Source organism: Schistocerca cancellata, chromosome 6 (genome assembly GCF_023864275.1).
Source record: "Schistocerca cancellata isolate TAMUIC-IGC-003103 chromosome 6, iqSchCanc2.1, whole genome shotgun sequence".
Taxonomy (NCBI): Eukaryota; Metazoa; Arthropoda; class Insecta; order Orthoptera; family Acrididae; genus Schistocerca; species Schistocerca cancellata.
The window spans coordinates 402,796,747-402,810,660 of record NC_064631.1 but is presented as its reverse complement, the minus strand read 5'-3'; the positions used below and the strand labels follow the sequence as shown (position 1 = coordinate 402,810,660).

At 42.9% G+C, this 13,914-nt stretch overlaps 1 protein-coding gene across 1 annotated transcript in view; it reads right to left on the bottom strand.

Annotated features, from left to right (window-relative positions):
* The window catches only part of LOC126191214 (COBW domain-containing protein 1-like), a 524,606-nt gene that overhangs the window by 445,128 nt on the left and 65,564 nt on the right, over positions 1–13,914 (bottom strand). The window contains exons 4-5 of the mRNA XM_049932014.1: positions 8,502–8,561; positions 8,366–8,403 (exon numbers count right to left, since the gene is read on the bottom strand). Of these exons, the coding sequence (XP_049787971.1) occupies positions 8,366–8,403; positions 8,502–8,561 (98 nt within the window). The remainder of the gene's footprint in view (positions 1–8,365; positions 8,404–8,501; positions 8,562–13,914) is intronic.

Sequence of the window (13,914 nt, the reverse complement as noted above, 5' to 3'; positions counted from 1 at the left end):
TGAGCACAAGGCTCAAAATAAACAACCTTCTGTAACACTGTAACAGGAAAGTGTGGAGCCACTACAAAGTATGAAATATCTAGGACTAGTTCTCGACCACACCTTGTCCTGGAAACATCACAAAGATGTGATCATCAGCAAGGCAAAGCAAAGAACAAACCTAGTAAATATGACTCACTTGAGATTTGGCAGTGCAAACCCAAAATCAGTACTACACACATACAGAACATTTGTAAGGCCCTGCTATAGCATGGCACCTGCCTATAGGCACCATCAAAAGCCCAATATGAAAGCAAAGTAGCTTCTGACCATTGAAACCTAAGACTCCCAGGTAAACTTCACCACACCATATCAAATAACACCACATGTGAATCCACTGACACACACCAAATACTTGGAAAAAATCACACCCATAACAGGAAAACATGGACCGAATAGAGCTTGCTTCCTGCCAAATTTCAAGACTTTTGGTCAACAGGAGGTACAGTATAGGTTTTGATGTATGAATTTGCAACTATCAACATATGTAACATAAATGGCTGCTTCTTTTGACTGCATTGACTTACAAGCTTAATTTTTTTACACCACTAAGGGACCATACAAAGGAGGGTTTAATGACGGTTTAATGAAAGACTTAATCTGCAAGCCACTTCATGAATTCAACATTATCCACTTCAAGTACCCTTAAACTCCCAATTTTGTAACTTTCTCAGCCCAAAAGACATTCCTGAACAACAATGAAATAACCGATAAGGGGAAAAGAGGAAAAATCCAGTGAAGTGAAATGCACTGCACAACATATGATCTGACTAACCCAGATACCGACATGCCAGTCTTAGGATAGTGACATGAAGTGTGACATCGCTACTGACAATCTCCAAATTATAAGTTAGAAAACAATCCATCTCATAACCACAAACCTACCTCAGACACACCTGGGACAATGAAATGTAGTTTAACATTGAAATGACGATCCATATCCATAACTAGAAATTGACAAACCTATAGAATAGAACAAGAGCACTTGAAAAACATATGAACAGTTTCTGGCCAAGAACTAGCAAAACACTTTCCTCAAAATAAATAAATAAAAACAAACAACCTGCAGCACTTCCTGTTGTAAGTGGACAACAACTTGATACCAAATCAAAATATAACAAAAAAGATGTAACTTTTTCCTCAAATCCCTTGTTAACAGAAAGCAAAACAAACTCAATTTTTTAACTGGAAGAGAGGTTTCATAGTTGATGTGGATGGTCACAATCTGCTAATCCATATCTATGAAAGTTATTACAGTATATGTGAACCCACCGGGACCTTGGGTGCTTCAACCTACAGGTAGTACTGACACAAGAGACAGATCTACAAATTTATTCTGTTTCCATATTTGTAAATAAATATAGCTTCCATTATTGGTCCTCTCATGTACACGATCTTAGTCACTACAATAGAAATAAATTGTAGGTACAACTGTAATGAAACCATTTAAATTGTAGGTAAAAATATAATGAAACCATTTTCAGATTGATATCACAGACTAGCAAAGATTCAAGTTATTGTGGAAAACAGACTCTTCTTGTATTTCCATTAAAAATAGGACATCAAAATGTGATACTGAATATCTTTCAATTTAAACATTACATTCTCAGAGTGTAAGAAAGTCGAAACAGCCATTTGGAGAATGATGCAGCCAAACATCAAGTTTCATCAAAATAAAGATAATTCTTTAAGTGAGTCATTAAATGTATAAAGAGTAATGGAATGCAATGCATGTTTGAGATTCTGACACAAAAAAATATCACAAAACAGGTGCAAATAATATGTACTGCCCCTTTAAATTTAATAGAAGTGCACTACTGGCCATTAAAATTGCTACACCAAGAACAAATGCAGATGATAAACGGGTATTCATTGGACAAATATATTATAGTAGAACTGACATGTCATTACATTTTCACGCAATTTGGTTGCATAGATCCTGAGAAATCAGTACCCAGAACAACCACCTCTGGCCATAATAACGGTCTTGATACACCTGGGCACTGAGTCAAACAGAGTTTGGATGGCGTGTACAGGTACAGCTGCCTATGCAGCTTCAGCATGATACCACAATTCAGCAAGAGTAGTGACTGGCATATTGTTACGAGCCAGTTGCTCGCCCACCATTGACCAGACGTTACCAATTTGTGAGAGATATGGAGAATGTGCTGGCCAGGGCAGCAGTCGAACATTTTCTGTATCTAGATAGGTCCGTACAGGACCTGCAACATGTGGTCATGCATTATCCTGCTGAAATGTAGGGTTTTGCAGGGATCGAATGAAGGGTAGAGCCATGGGTCGTAACACATCTGAAATGTAACGTCCACTGTTCAAAGTGCCATCAATGCGAACAAGAGGTGACCGAAACGTGTAACCAATGGCACCTCATACCATCCAGCTGGGTGATACGCCAGTATGGCGATGAAGAATGCATGCTTCCAATGTGCGTTCACCGCGATGTTGCCAAACATGGATGCAGCCATCATGATGCTGTAAACAGAACCTGGATTCATCTGAAAAAATGACGTTTTGCCATTCGTGCACCCAGGTTCATCGTTGAGTACACCATCGCAGGCGCTCCTGTCCGTGATTCAGCATCAAGTGTAACAGCAGTCATGTCTCCGAGCTGATAGTCCATGCTCCTGCAAATGTCGTCGAACTGTTCGTGCAGATGGTGGCTGTCTCCAGATGGTTGTTGTCCCCATCTGCTGACTCAGGGATTGAGATGTGGCTGCACGATCCGTTACAGCCATGTGGATAAGATGGCTGTCAACTCGACTGCTAGTGCTACGAGGCCGTTGGGATCCAGCACGGTGTTCCGTTTTACCCTCCTGAACCCACTGATTCCATAATCTGCTAACAGTCATTGGATCTCGACCAACGCGAGCAGCAATGTCGCGATACGATAAACCGCAATCACGATAGGCTACAATCCGACCTCTATCAAAGTCAGAAACGTGATGGTATGTTTTCTCCTCCTCACACGAGGCATCACAACAACGTTTCAACAGGCAACACCGGTCAACTGCTGTTTGTGTATGAGAAATCGGTTGGAAACTTTCCTCATGTCAGCACGTTGTAGGTGTCGCCACTGGTGCCAACTTTGTGTGAATGCTCTGAAAAGCTAATCATTTTCATATCACAGCATCTTCTTCCTGTCAGTCAAATTTCGCGTCTGAAGCACGTCATCTTCATGGTGTTGCAATTTTAATGGCCAGTAGCGTAATACCATTTCAATTTAAGTGTCCTAGCATTGGGGACTGTTAAGTAAATACAAAATTAGCCTGACACTGTTAAAGAATAGTGTTACCTGTTTACCATATTTTTCCATAATTATGTACAAACTTAGTGCATGCAACTTAGTACAAACAAGTGCACCAGCAGAAAACATTTTTACTTCATTTAGCTGATGAAATTTAAACAGATGATCTGACTTTCATGGAACATAGCCAAGAACCATCCTGATTTAATCAGATTTCACTTAAAAAACTGTATTAAACAGGACATTTCATTTGGGAGCTACAATGCCACAGATCTGATACATGGGTTAAACTTATAAGACCCTTCTGTTAAAAATTCATATAATTAATGTTTCTGTTCTTTTTATTTTAAATTCTATACAACGTATCATTTCCCCCTACTTTAAATGTTTTCACATGCACAGCTATCACATTTACTGCTGCAGAGATACATGTGCTGATAGATAATAAATGAAAAGTACTAAAGATGTGATGCAAGGATGCCTTACTGGGATGAGACACTGCCAGGTATGTCTTGGCTGTGCCAATGAGCACAATTACTGCAATAATTTGAATTTCAATCACTGATCTTTGAGAAACTTGATATCCTTCCAAAGAATTGCCCAACATGTTGTATGTGCCAGCTTTGAATTGGTCCAAGAAAAATGTATATACTCATTACCCTGCCCCACTTGGCAGCAGCATACAGGTTTCCTCCTAAACTGCCCCATCAGACAACCAGCCAGTGCTGACCACACAGACAGCACAGTACAAATTACAATCAGTGTTACACTCAAAATGTAATCTACAATCATAATGAAACATTTTATGAAGAACAGGTTGTGAGTGAAGGTGCTGATCAGCCTTGAAATTTGCTTTGAATGTAGCCAAAGATATGATTACATATATGAACTTGCACAAAGTTTTGGTTAGTAATGAGAGCAGAGTCTGTATCGCTACCAGTAATGGTCGTTAGGAACTGTTGTGCTGGCCAGGAGAGCAGCATTTACCAGAGGGCATTGGGCAAAGACACAGAGGACCTACTCAAGGAAACATACTGAGAGGAGCCATAGTGTAAAGTAAACATACAAAATGAACGGAAGATTATGCTATAACATCCCATAAATAATGAGAGAGAGAAAAGAAGTTTGTGTGAGAAACAAATATAAACACAAATCAGCTCTCTCCTTCTCCAAGGAACCATCACAGCAGTCATCAAATTTGACTAACGTGGAAACCACAGAAAACCTGTACCTGAATTGTTGGATCGGTATCTGATGTCCACTTGATTCAAATATAAGTCCTGTCTTAACTATTGCACCACCTCACTTGGGTCATGAAAGTACACCTTTGATGTTTGTTGAACGAAAAATGACCTGTGCAGGGTATATTCAGGACTTCATCTTGCACATTCTGTCAATATTCATGAAACAACAAAGCTCTTCAACTGATGCAAATACTGATTACTTTAATCGCCGTGTTCTCTGAGTTGCCATCAAGTCTGCTTGCCAGACCAACCACTAGACCTGTATTTATTGTCATTGTTTGGGATGCTGTGAGATACCGTCTCACCTACATTTATTACCTCAACATATCTTGACCCAGTGTGACAACAGGTTAAAATAATGAGGAAATCAACATACCAACTATCATCTTAACAACTATCACTATGAACAAATGCAGGACTGCTTTGTAGTCAGTGGAGCTTATACGAAATACGAGGGCAGTTCAATAAGTAATGGAACACATTTTTTTTCTCAGCCAATTTTGGTTGAAAAACCGGAAATTTCTTGTGGAATATTTTCAAACATTCCCGCTTCGTCTCGTATAGTTTCATTGACTTCCGACAGGTGGCAGCGCTGTACGGAGCTGTTAAAATGGCGTCTGTAACGGATGTGCGTTGCAAACAACGGGCAGTGATCGAGTTTCTTTTGGCGGAAAACCAGGGCATCTCAGATATTCATAGGCGCTTGCAGTATGTCTACGGTGATCTGGCAGTGGACAAAAGCACGGTGAGTCGTTGGGCAAAGCGTGTGTCATCATCGCTGCAAGGTCAAGCAAGACTGTCTGATCTCCCGCGTGCGGGCCGGCCGTGCACAGCTGTGACTCCTGCAATGGCGAAGTGTGCGAACACACTCGTTCGAGATGATCGACGGATCACCATCAAACAACTCAGTGCTCAACTTGACATCTCTGTTGGTAGTGCTGTCACAATTGTTCACAAAAATCTGAACGAACTTCTCCTTCTTCATGACAATGCAAGACCTCACACAAGTCTTCGCACCCGAGAGGAGCTCACAAAACTTCAGTGGACTGTTCTTCCTCATGCACCCTACAACCCCGATCTCGCACCGTCGGATTTCCATATGTTTGGCCCAATGAAGGACGCAATCCGTGGGAGGCACTACGCGGATGATGAAGAAGTTATTGATGCAGTACGACGTTGGCTCCGACATCGACCAGTGGAATGGTACCGTGCAGGCATACAGGCCATCATTTCAAGGTGGCGTAAGGCCGTAGCATTGAATGGAGATTACGTTGAAAAATAGTGTTGTGTAGCTAAAAATTGGGGAATAACCTGGTCTATTTCAATGCTGAATAAAACAACCCCTGTTTCAGAAAAAAATGTGTTGCATTACTTATTGAACTGCCCTCGTACTATAATTCTTATCCAACCTGTATAATATGTTCATATAATTTGACTCCTTATTCAGCTGGACAGCTTTCGGACTTTGCCCATGGATGATGGTTCATAATAAATACGTGAAACTTGTGCCAATTACACTCCTGGAAATTGAAATAAGAACACCGTGAATTCATTGTCCCAGGAAGGGGAAACTTTATTGACACATTCCTGGGGTCAGATACATCACATGATCACACTGACAGAACCACAGGCACATAGACACAGGCAACAGAGCATGCACAATGTCGGCACTAGTACAGTGTATATCCACCTTTCGCAGCAATGCAGGCTGCTATTCTCCCATGGAGACGATCGTAGAGATGCTGGATGTAGTCCTGTGGAACGGCTTGCCATGCCATTTCCACCTGGCGCCTCAGTTGGACCAGCGTTCGTGCTGGACGTGCAGACCACGTGAGACGACGCTTCATCCAGTCCCAAACATGCTCAATGGGGGACAGATCCGGAGATCTTGCTGGCCAGGGTAGTTGACTTACACCTTCTAGAGCACGTTGGGTGGCACGGGATACATGCGGACGTGCATTGTCCTGTTGGAACAGCAAGTTCCCTTGCCGGTCTAGGAATGGTAGAACGATGAGTTCGATGACAGTTTGGATGTACCGTGCACTATTCAGTGTCCCCTAGACGATCACCAGTGGTGTACGGCCAGTGTAGGAGATCGCTCCCCACACCATGATGCCGGGTGTTGGCCCTGTGTGCCTCGGTCGTATGCAGTCCTGATTGTGGCGCTCACCTGCACGGTGCCAAACATGCATACGACCATCATTGGCACCAAGGCAGAAGCGACTCTCAGCGCTGAAGACGACATGTCTCCATTCGTCCCTCCATTCACGCCTGTCGCGACACCACTGGAGGCGGGCTGCACGATGTTGGGGCGTGAGCGGAAGACGGCCTAACGGTGTGCGGGACCGTAGCCCAGCTTCATGGAGACGGTTGCGAATGGTCCTCGCTGATACCCCAAGAGCAACAGTGTCCCTAATTTGCTGGGAGGTGGCGGTGCGGTCCCCTACGGCACTGCGTAGGATCCTACGGTCTTGGCGTGCATCCGTGCGTCGCTGCGGTCCGGTCCCAGGTCGACGGGCACGTGCACCTTCCGCCGACCACTGGCGACAACATCGATGTACTGTGGAGACCTCACGCCCCACGTGTTGAGCAATTCGGCGGTACGTCCACCCGGCCTCCCGCATGCCCACTATACGCCCTCGCTCAAAGTCCGTCAACTGCACATACGGTTCACGTCCACGCTGTCGCGGCATGCTACCAGTGTTAAAGACTGCGATGGAGCTCCGTATGCCACGGCAAACTGGCTGACACTGACGGCGGCGGTGCACAAATGCTGCGCAGCTAGCGCCATTCGACGGCCAACACCGCGGTTCCTGGTGTGTCCGCTGTGCCGTGCGTGTGATCATTGCTTGTACAGCCCTCTCGCAGTGTCCGGAGCAAGTATGTTGGGTCTGACACACCAGAGTCAATGTGTTCTTTTTTCCATTTCCAGGAGTGTATATAGCTGTATTGCAAAGGGCCAAGCCCAAAAATTGTCCAGCTAAATGAGGTATAAATAATAAACAATGGAAAATCAAGGATGGAATGTAACAGTATTATGAGAAGGAAAATTGCTACTCACCATAGAGTGGATATGCTGAGTCGCAGATATGCACAACAAAAATGTTTTCACACTTAAGGCTTTCAGCCAATGGCCTTTGTCAACAATAGACACACGTATGCACCCAACTGCAGTCTCAAGCAACTGAAACCACACTGCAGTGTGGTTTCTGTTGCCTGAGACTGCAGTCGTGTGTGTGAGTTGCATTTGTGTGAGAGTATGTGTGTGTGCATATGTGCGTCTACTATTGATAAAGGCCACTGGCTGAAAGCTTTGGTGTGAAAATATTTTTGTTGTGGCTATCTGCAACTCAGCATCTCCACTATACAGTGAGTAGCAACTCTCCTTCTCATAATAAATGAGATATAAAATGTAGCTAAGGCAATATCCAACATGTATATCAAAACCAAGCATTTCCAAAACCGTATTATGGCTTCTGTGCACAGCTAAAAATTTTTAAAAAAATAAAATAAAATAATAATAATAATAATAAAATAAAAATAAAAAATAATCATCATATTAATAAAACTTCATTCATTCCCACTAAACCACAACAAACAGCATTCCCTACATTAATTTCTCACAAAAGTAGGTTCCACTTGATTCAAGGCCTGAAATAACGGATGTATTAAGAAGATAGCCAAAAGGATGCTTCGTCAAGAGAGTGACAACCTGACAAAACTTAATTGGGCAGCTCCACGCACAAGTAAATATTACTGCACTACAAGATTAAAGAGGCTTCAGAAGTGATGTATGTTAACAGAAACATGCTGTCCTTACCTCTAATCCATGAGTGCTGTCCATAACTGTAACAATTCCTGAAATGATGGTAATAAAAGGACTCATATTTACAACAGGTAAAATGACACAAGTCTGCAGCATTTTGGTAAATGTTTAAGCAAATAAATGTTCTTACCATCTAGAAAAATGTCACTCCCCAGTTCTTTATCAAGCCAAAAAATAGATGCAATGGGACCTGCAAATTAAAAAAAAATAAGAACTTCATAAAATATATGCATAATAGTATTTTAGTAGCTTTCAAAATTGAAATAACACACGTTTCAAAACAAAAAAAAAATAAATAAATACATAAATAAATTCACAAAACTTAAAAGTTTCATCAATTACAAAAATAAGATGCAAATTAAATAGTCTGCCCAATGAAGGTATTTTTTCACAACATTTGACTGTAACACTGTAAAAAAAAGTAATAGCAAAAGAATTAACTATCAGTCAGAACAAGACCCTCTCCTTTCTTCTACAGAGTAGGTATTTCCTATCACACAGCTTTATGCTTGTGTCTCATAAATGCACTCATAAACATCTGAAAGTTTTTGAGTAAATTGCACATGGACTTCCCACTGTCTTACACAAAATGTAAATAAATATATAAATATGTAACTCCAACAAAATAAAGTCAATATGGTACAGAACGTTCTGGCAGAATATATAATTTGGGAGTGAAGGTAACACATCACTGAATAATACAAGTGTTACATTGTTGACATGCAAAATAAATAAATAAATAATGAAAAGTTCTCTAGCTCCCATGCCTCTACAGCTACACTGTGACGGCTGAATACACAATGCTGGGACTGCAGTTAAGAAAGTAGTCTGGGGCTGTATTGTGGAGAGGGTGAGGGAAGAAAAGAGGTGGGTGCCAGGAGGGAGGGTTGGGGAAGGGTGGCTGATGGCTCAGAAGAAGGCAGAAAGTGTATGTGATGTGAAGGCAGGAATACGAAGACTGTAACTACACGACATCTAAAATAGTATAACAGGGAACTGTCCTTGGTTCAGCATTTGGAAAATAAAAAATGGGTGGGGCAAACAAAAGTGGCTCAGATGAGTGGATGCGATTGGACATGAATGTATGCATATAACCACACCCCAAGACGTACACACCACGCGTACACTTGCCACATGATCCACACCGGTTCAGAATGTACTGTGGGCTGTATCAGTGTGAGGTAGCAGTGAAAAGGGGACAATGGTACTCACAGTGGAGCAGCAGTTGTTCATTGTGGAAGGTTACATGACAGCAAAGTCATAGAAATGATGAGGTCAGCTGTTCGCTGAGAAGTTTAATGGTGTCAAAGTGCCTGTTGCAAAGAGTGCCATGCAACACTTCATCCAAAAATGGCATCAAACAATTTCTGTTTTGAACAAGTAAAAAAAAACATTTCAAAATATCAGAATGAGATTTTCACTCTGCAGCGGAGTGTGCGCTGATATGAAACTTCCTGGCAGACTACCTCGTCTCCTACCTTCCAAACTTTACAGAAGCTCTCCTGTGAACCTGCAGAACTAGCACTGGCAGAAGTAAACCTGTGAGGACGGGGCGTGAGTCGTGCTTGGGTAGCTCAGTCGGTAGAGCACTTGCCTGCGAAAGGCAAAGGTCCCGAGTTCGAGTCTCGGCCCGGCACACAGGTTTAATCTGCCAGGAAGTTTCATTTCAAAATATGTCCATGCAAGAAAAATGTGGCTGCAGCTCACCAGAAAATGCTTCAGAGTCCTGCCAAATCATCCCAATGCCTGTTGCAAGAGACTGGCATATCACGTCGATGATGCGGATGAATACTCCACTTGGATGAGCACGTGCATCCCTAGCGAGTGTCTGTTGATCACGCATTAAAACCAGTGCCTCCAGTTTTGTAAGCGGCTATTCTCTGGGATAACAACAAATGGTTGGACATGGATCTGTTCTTTATGTCTGATAATGGCTGGTTTCACCTGAATGGCAATTTCAACTCACAGAATCACAGCTTCTAGGCAGCAGGGAAACGGCATAACTTCCACAAAACACCATTGGACGATCAGGAGGTTGGGGGTTTGGTGTGCAGTGTCTGCACACTACATTATTGGTCCCATCTTCTTTCATCAGTCACTGACTTTGGCACATTATACTGCCAACATTCATTTTGAAACCATTTTTGGTAGCACTGATGAGGAGGAAAAGACCTACGGTTACTTCTAACAGGATGGAGCAATTGCCCATACAGCCGGCCAAACTTTGGATTACATTTACACAATCTTCATGGCTGACAGAGTTGTTAGTAGAGGTCAGTCTTTTCATGACCCTAGCTGGCCACCCAGGTCACCTGATCTCTCAGTGCGTGATTACTTTGTGTGGGGAGCCCTCAAATCTAATGTGTATAGTAACTATCCTCATAGCATTCAACAACTGCAGCAGAACTTTTCAGATGAGACTGCAGCAATTACAACAGTGCAGCTTCAACCCATCCTCAGCAACTTGCTGATGGGCCCAAAAGTGCCACGAGATGAATGTGGGTCACCTTCAACATCTGCTATGGTCAGGTCACTTCTGTATTTTCTTTCCTCTGCTGTGTTTCTTTGTATCCTGGAACTCTGTTCTCTGGTCCATTTTTATTTGCCCCACCCAGTATCTAAGATATCACTGAGAATACTAGACATCGCACAGAATTTCAGATCATGGCCCACATTTGATTCATTGTCTCCTAAAATAGGCAGCAGGTCACCTGGTATTGGCTGAAGCCCTTGAGGCTTGATATAAAAAACATTTGTTAAAATGTGGTGTACAGATACCTGTACACAACAAGCACTCTGGAGACACATTAACAGTACTTACTCCCACTGCAGCAGCCACAAGGAAGAATGCCATGGCTATGTTGCTGGTTTCACTAGCCCCAGCTTGTTGTTCCTCAAACCTAACCACTCCAGCTCCCACACACGCATGGCCCTCTGCCTCACACTTTAGAAATCGTATTTTCCAAGCAGGCTTTCTTAGCTGCATCTTCTTCTGCTTCATTACCCTGAACACACACGTCTTCTGGTATCAGCAAAATGACACCTCCGTGTCCTACCTCTGTAAGTGGAAAAGGGGGCGTTGTGAATTAGCTGAAGATACTTGAAAGCTAATGTAGAGGGCACTTAGGAAGTCGGTGCAGATGAGGAATTTGATAGCAGGAAGAAATCATATTTGCTGTAGTGCCCTGATGATCCCAGAACATTAAGACCACCTACCTAATAGCTGTTATGTTCACCTCTGGCACATAATGTCATGGAACCAATAAGGCCTCGGTACATCGCTGGAAGGGGTTGGCTCCGCATCTGCACACACAAGTCACCTAATTCCCAAAATTTCAGGGAGGAGGGCGATGAGCTCTGACATCACGTTCAATCACATCCCAGATTTGTTCAATTGGGCTTGGATCTCACGAGTCGGGGGGGGGGGGGGGTGAGGGAGTGGGAGGGGGGTGAGGGAGTGGGGGGGGGGTGAGATGGCACATTATCTTAGTCAAAAATGCCATTGCCATCGGGAAACATGATTGTCATGAAGGTGTGTAAATGGTCTGCAACCAGTGTACAATATTCCTTGGTCGTCAAGATATCTTGCATGAGTTCCACTGGGTCCAAGTATGCCCACACGAATGTTCCCAAGAGCATAAAGGAGCTGCCACCAGCACGTCTCCAACCCGCAGTACAGATGTCAAGGAGTTGTTCCCCTGGAAGACAACGGATTAGCGCCTTTCCATCATGAAAAAGATATCAGGGTTCATTAGACCGTACAACGCTCTGCCACTGCGTCAATGTCCAATACTGATGGTCATGTGCCCATCTCAGTTGAAGTTGCCAATGTCATGGTGTTAACATTGGCACATGCAGGGGTCATTGGCTGCAGAGGTCCATCATTAGAAATGTTTGGTGCACTGTGTGTTCAGACACACTTGTACTCTGCCTAACATTGAAGTCTGATGTTAGTTCCACCACAATTCCACCTGTCCTGTTTTACCAGTCTGTCCAGCCTACAATGTCTGAAATCTATAATGACAGGAGGTCACCCTATCTCATGATGTCTGGACGTGGTTTCACCAAGTGTTGAAGTCACTCACCACAGTTTTCTTCGAACACCTGACCAATTGTGCAGTTGCTGAAATGCTCGTGTCGAGTCTCCGGGCCATCACAATCTGCCCATTGTCAAATTCTGATAGAGTGCATGCTTTCCCCATTCTACACATGGACAGCATGCCCACTGACACTATGTGCATCATGCATGTGTCCGAGTAGCAGTCATTCCTCACCAGGTGAGGCTGCTGCCACCAGGAAATGTTTGTTATTGACAGTAGGTCAGTAGTCATAATGTTCTGGTCAATCAGTGTAATTCACCGTTATACATTGTGAATATATAAGATAAGTCAATATTGAGAACACTTTGTGGAAATAACACAATGCAGCCAATCGAATTATCCTGTTTAGAACTGTCAGCATAAACAATCACAAAGTTTCAATGCTCAAATAAAATTATGTAGAACAGCAATCTGAAAACATAGCTGGGGGAAAATTCTTTTTGTACACTGGTAAGTCTAAAATAATTCTGGGTCTCCTTATTGACCAGGGTGACAAACAACTCCAACTTCGATGAAGCACAGAGATACGGTCCACGTTAAGAGCTATTAAGACCTGCCACACATGAATCCCAAATGGCTTCATTGCTTTTGGCCTGTTTTGCAATAGTCATTCCATTGGATGCTGAGCAATGCTTCAGAGTGCCAGGGGTCACAGGGTGGAGAGTATGTTGTACACATGATGCACCATGAAGATTTGCCATCGGATAACGAGTGGTGGTTCATTTGCCTCAGGACAAAGGCTGGGGATTGAACTTGTCCTGTATACTCTTTTTAACAGCTGAATCCCCTCATGGAGAACAGCATCAATAATCTTAAGATAAGATGACTTAGCTGAGCCACAAACCATGCATCCAAGTCACGGCGGTATCACACAAATGCCTTTTAAAAATGAAGCAGACACATGCTGTCTGTTCCCCATGACCTGTGGATGAGGCATTTTAAAATATTCAATGCTATTATGGCTTTGGCCTTAATATTTTTAACTCACGGAACTTTTAAAATTCAGAAGACTGTCCCTTGTTTTAAGAATAGGCAGGGAAAGAGGGTGACAAGAATTATTAAAATTAACACAAACACATTTGTCTGAGGAAAATTTGAAACATATGCTATCAACCTCTTCCAACCATCACTTCGTTAGTTGCAGCTGACGAGTGGTCACTGAGAAGTTGGAGGAGGACTGAAATATGAAAATATCATCCACAAACAATGAAAATCGAACATGAGACTTAACCATGGATGTAATACCATTTATGGCAACAGCAAACAGAGTTACACTTAAAACAGATAACTGAGGATGCCATTCTCTTGCTCAAATTGCCTGAAAAGATCATGACCACCCTGATTAAAAAATCAACTAGAAAGGAAAGACAGCATCAATACTGGTAGTCATCCTTGGAAGTCCCATTTGTCAAGCTGTCCAGGATGTGATGCTTCCAAGCAGTG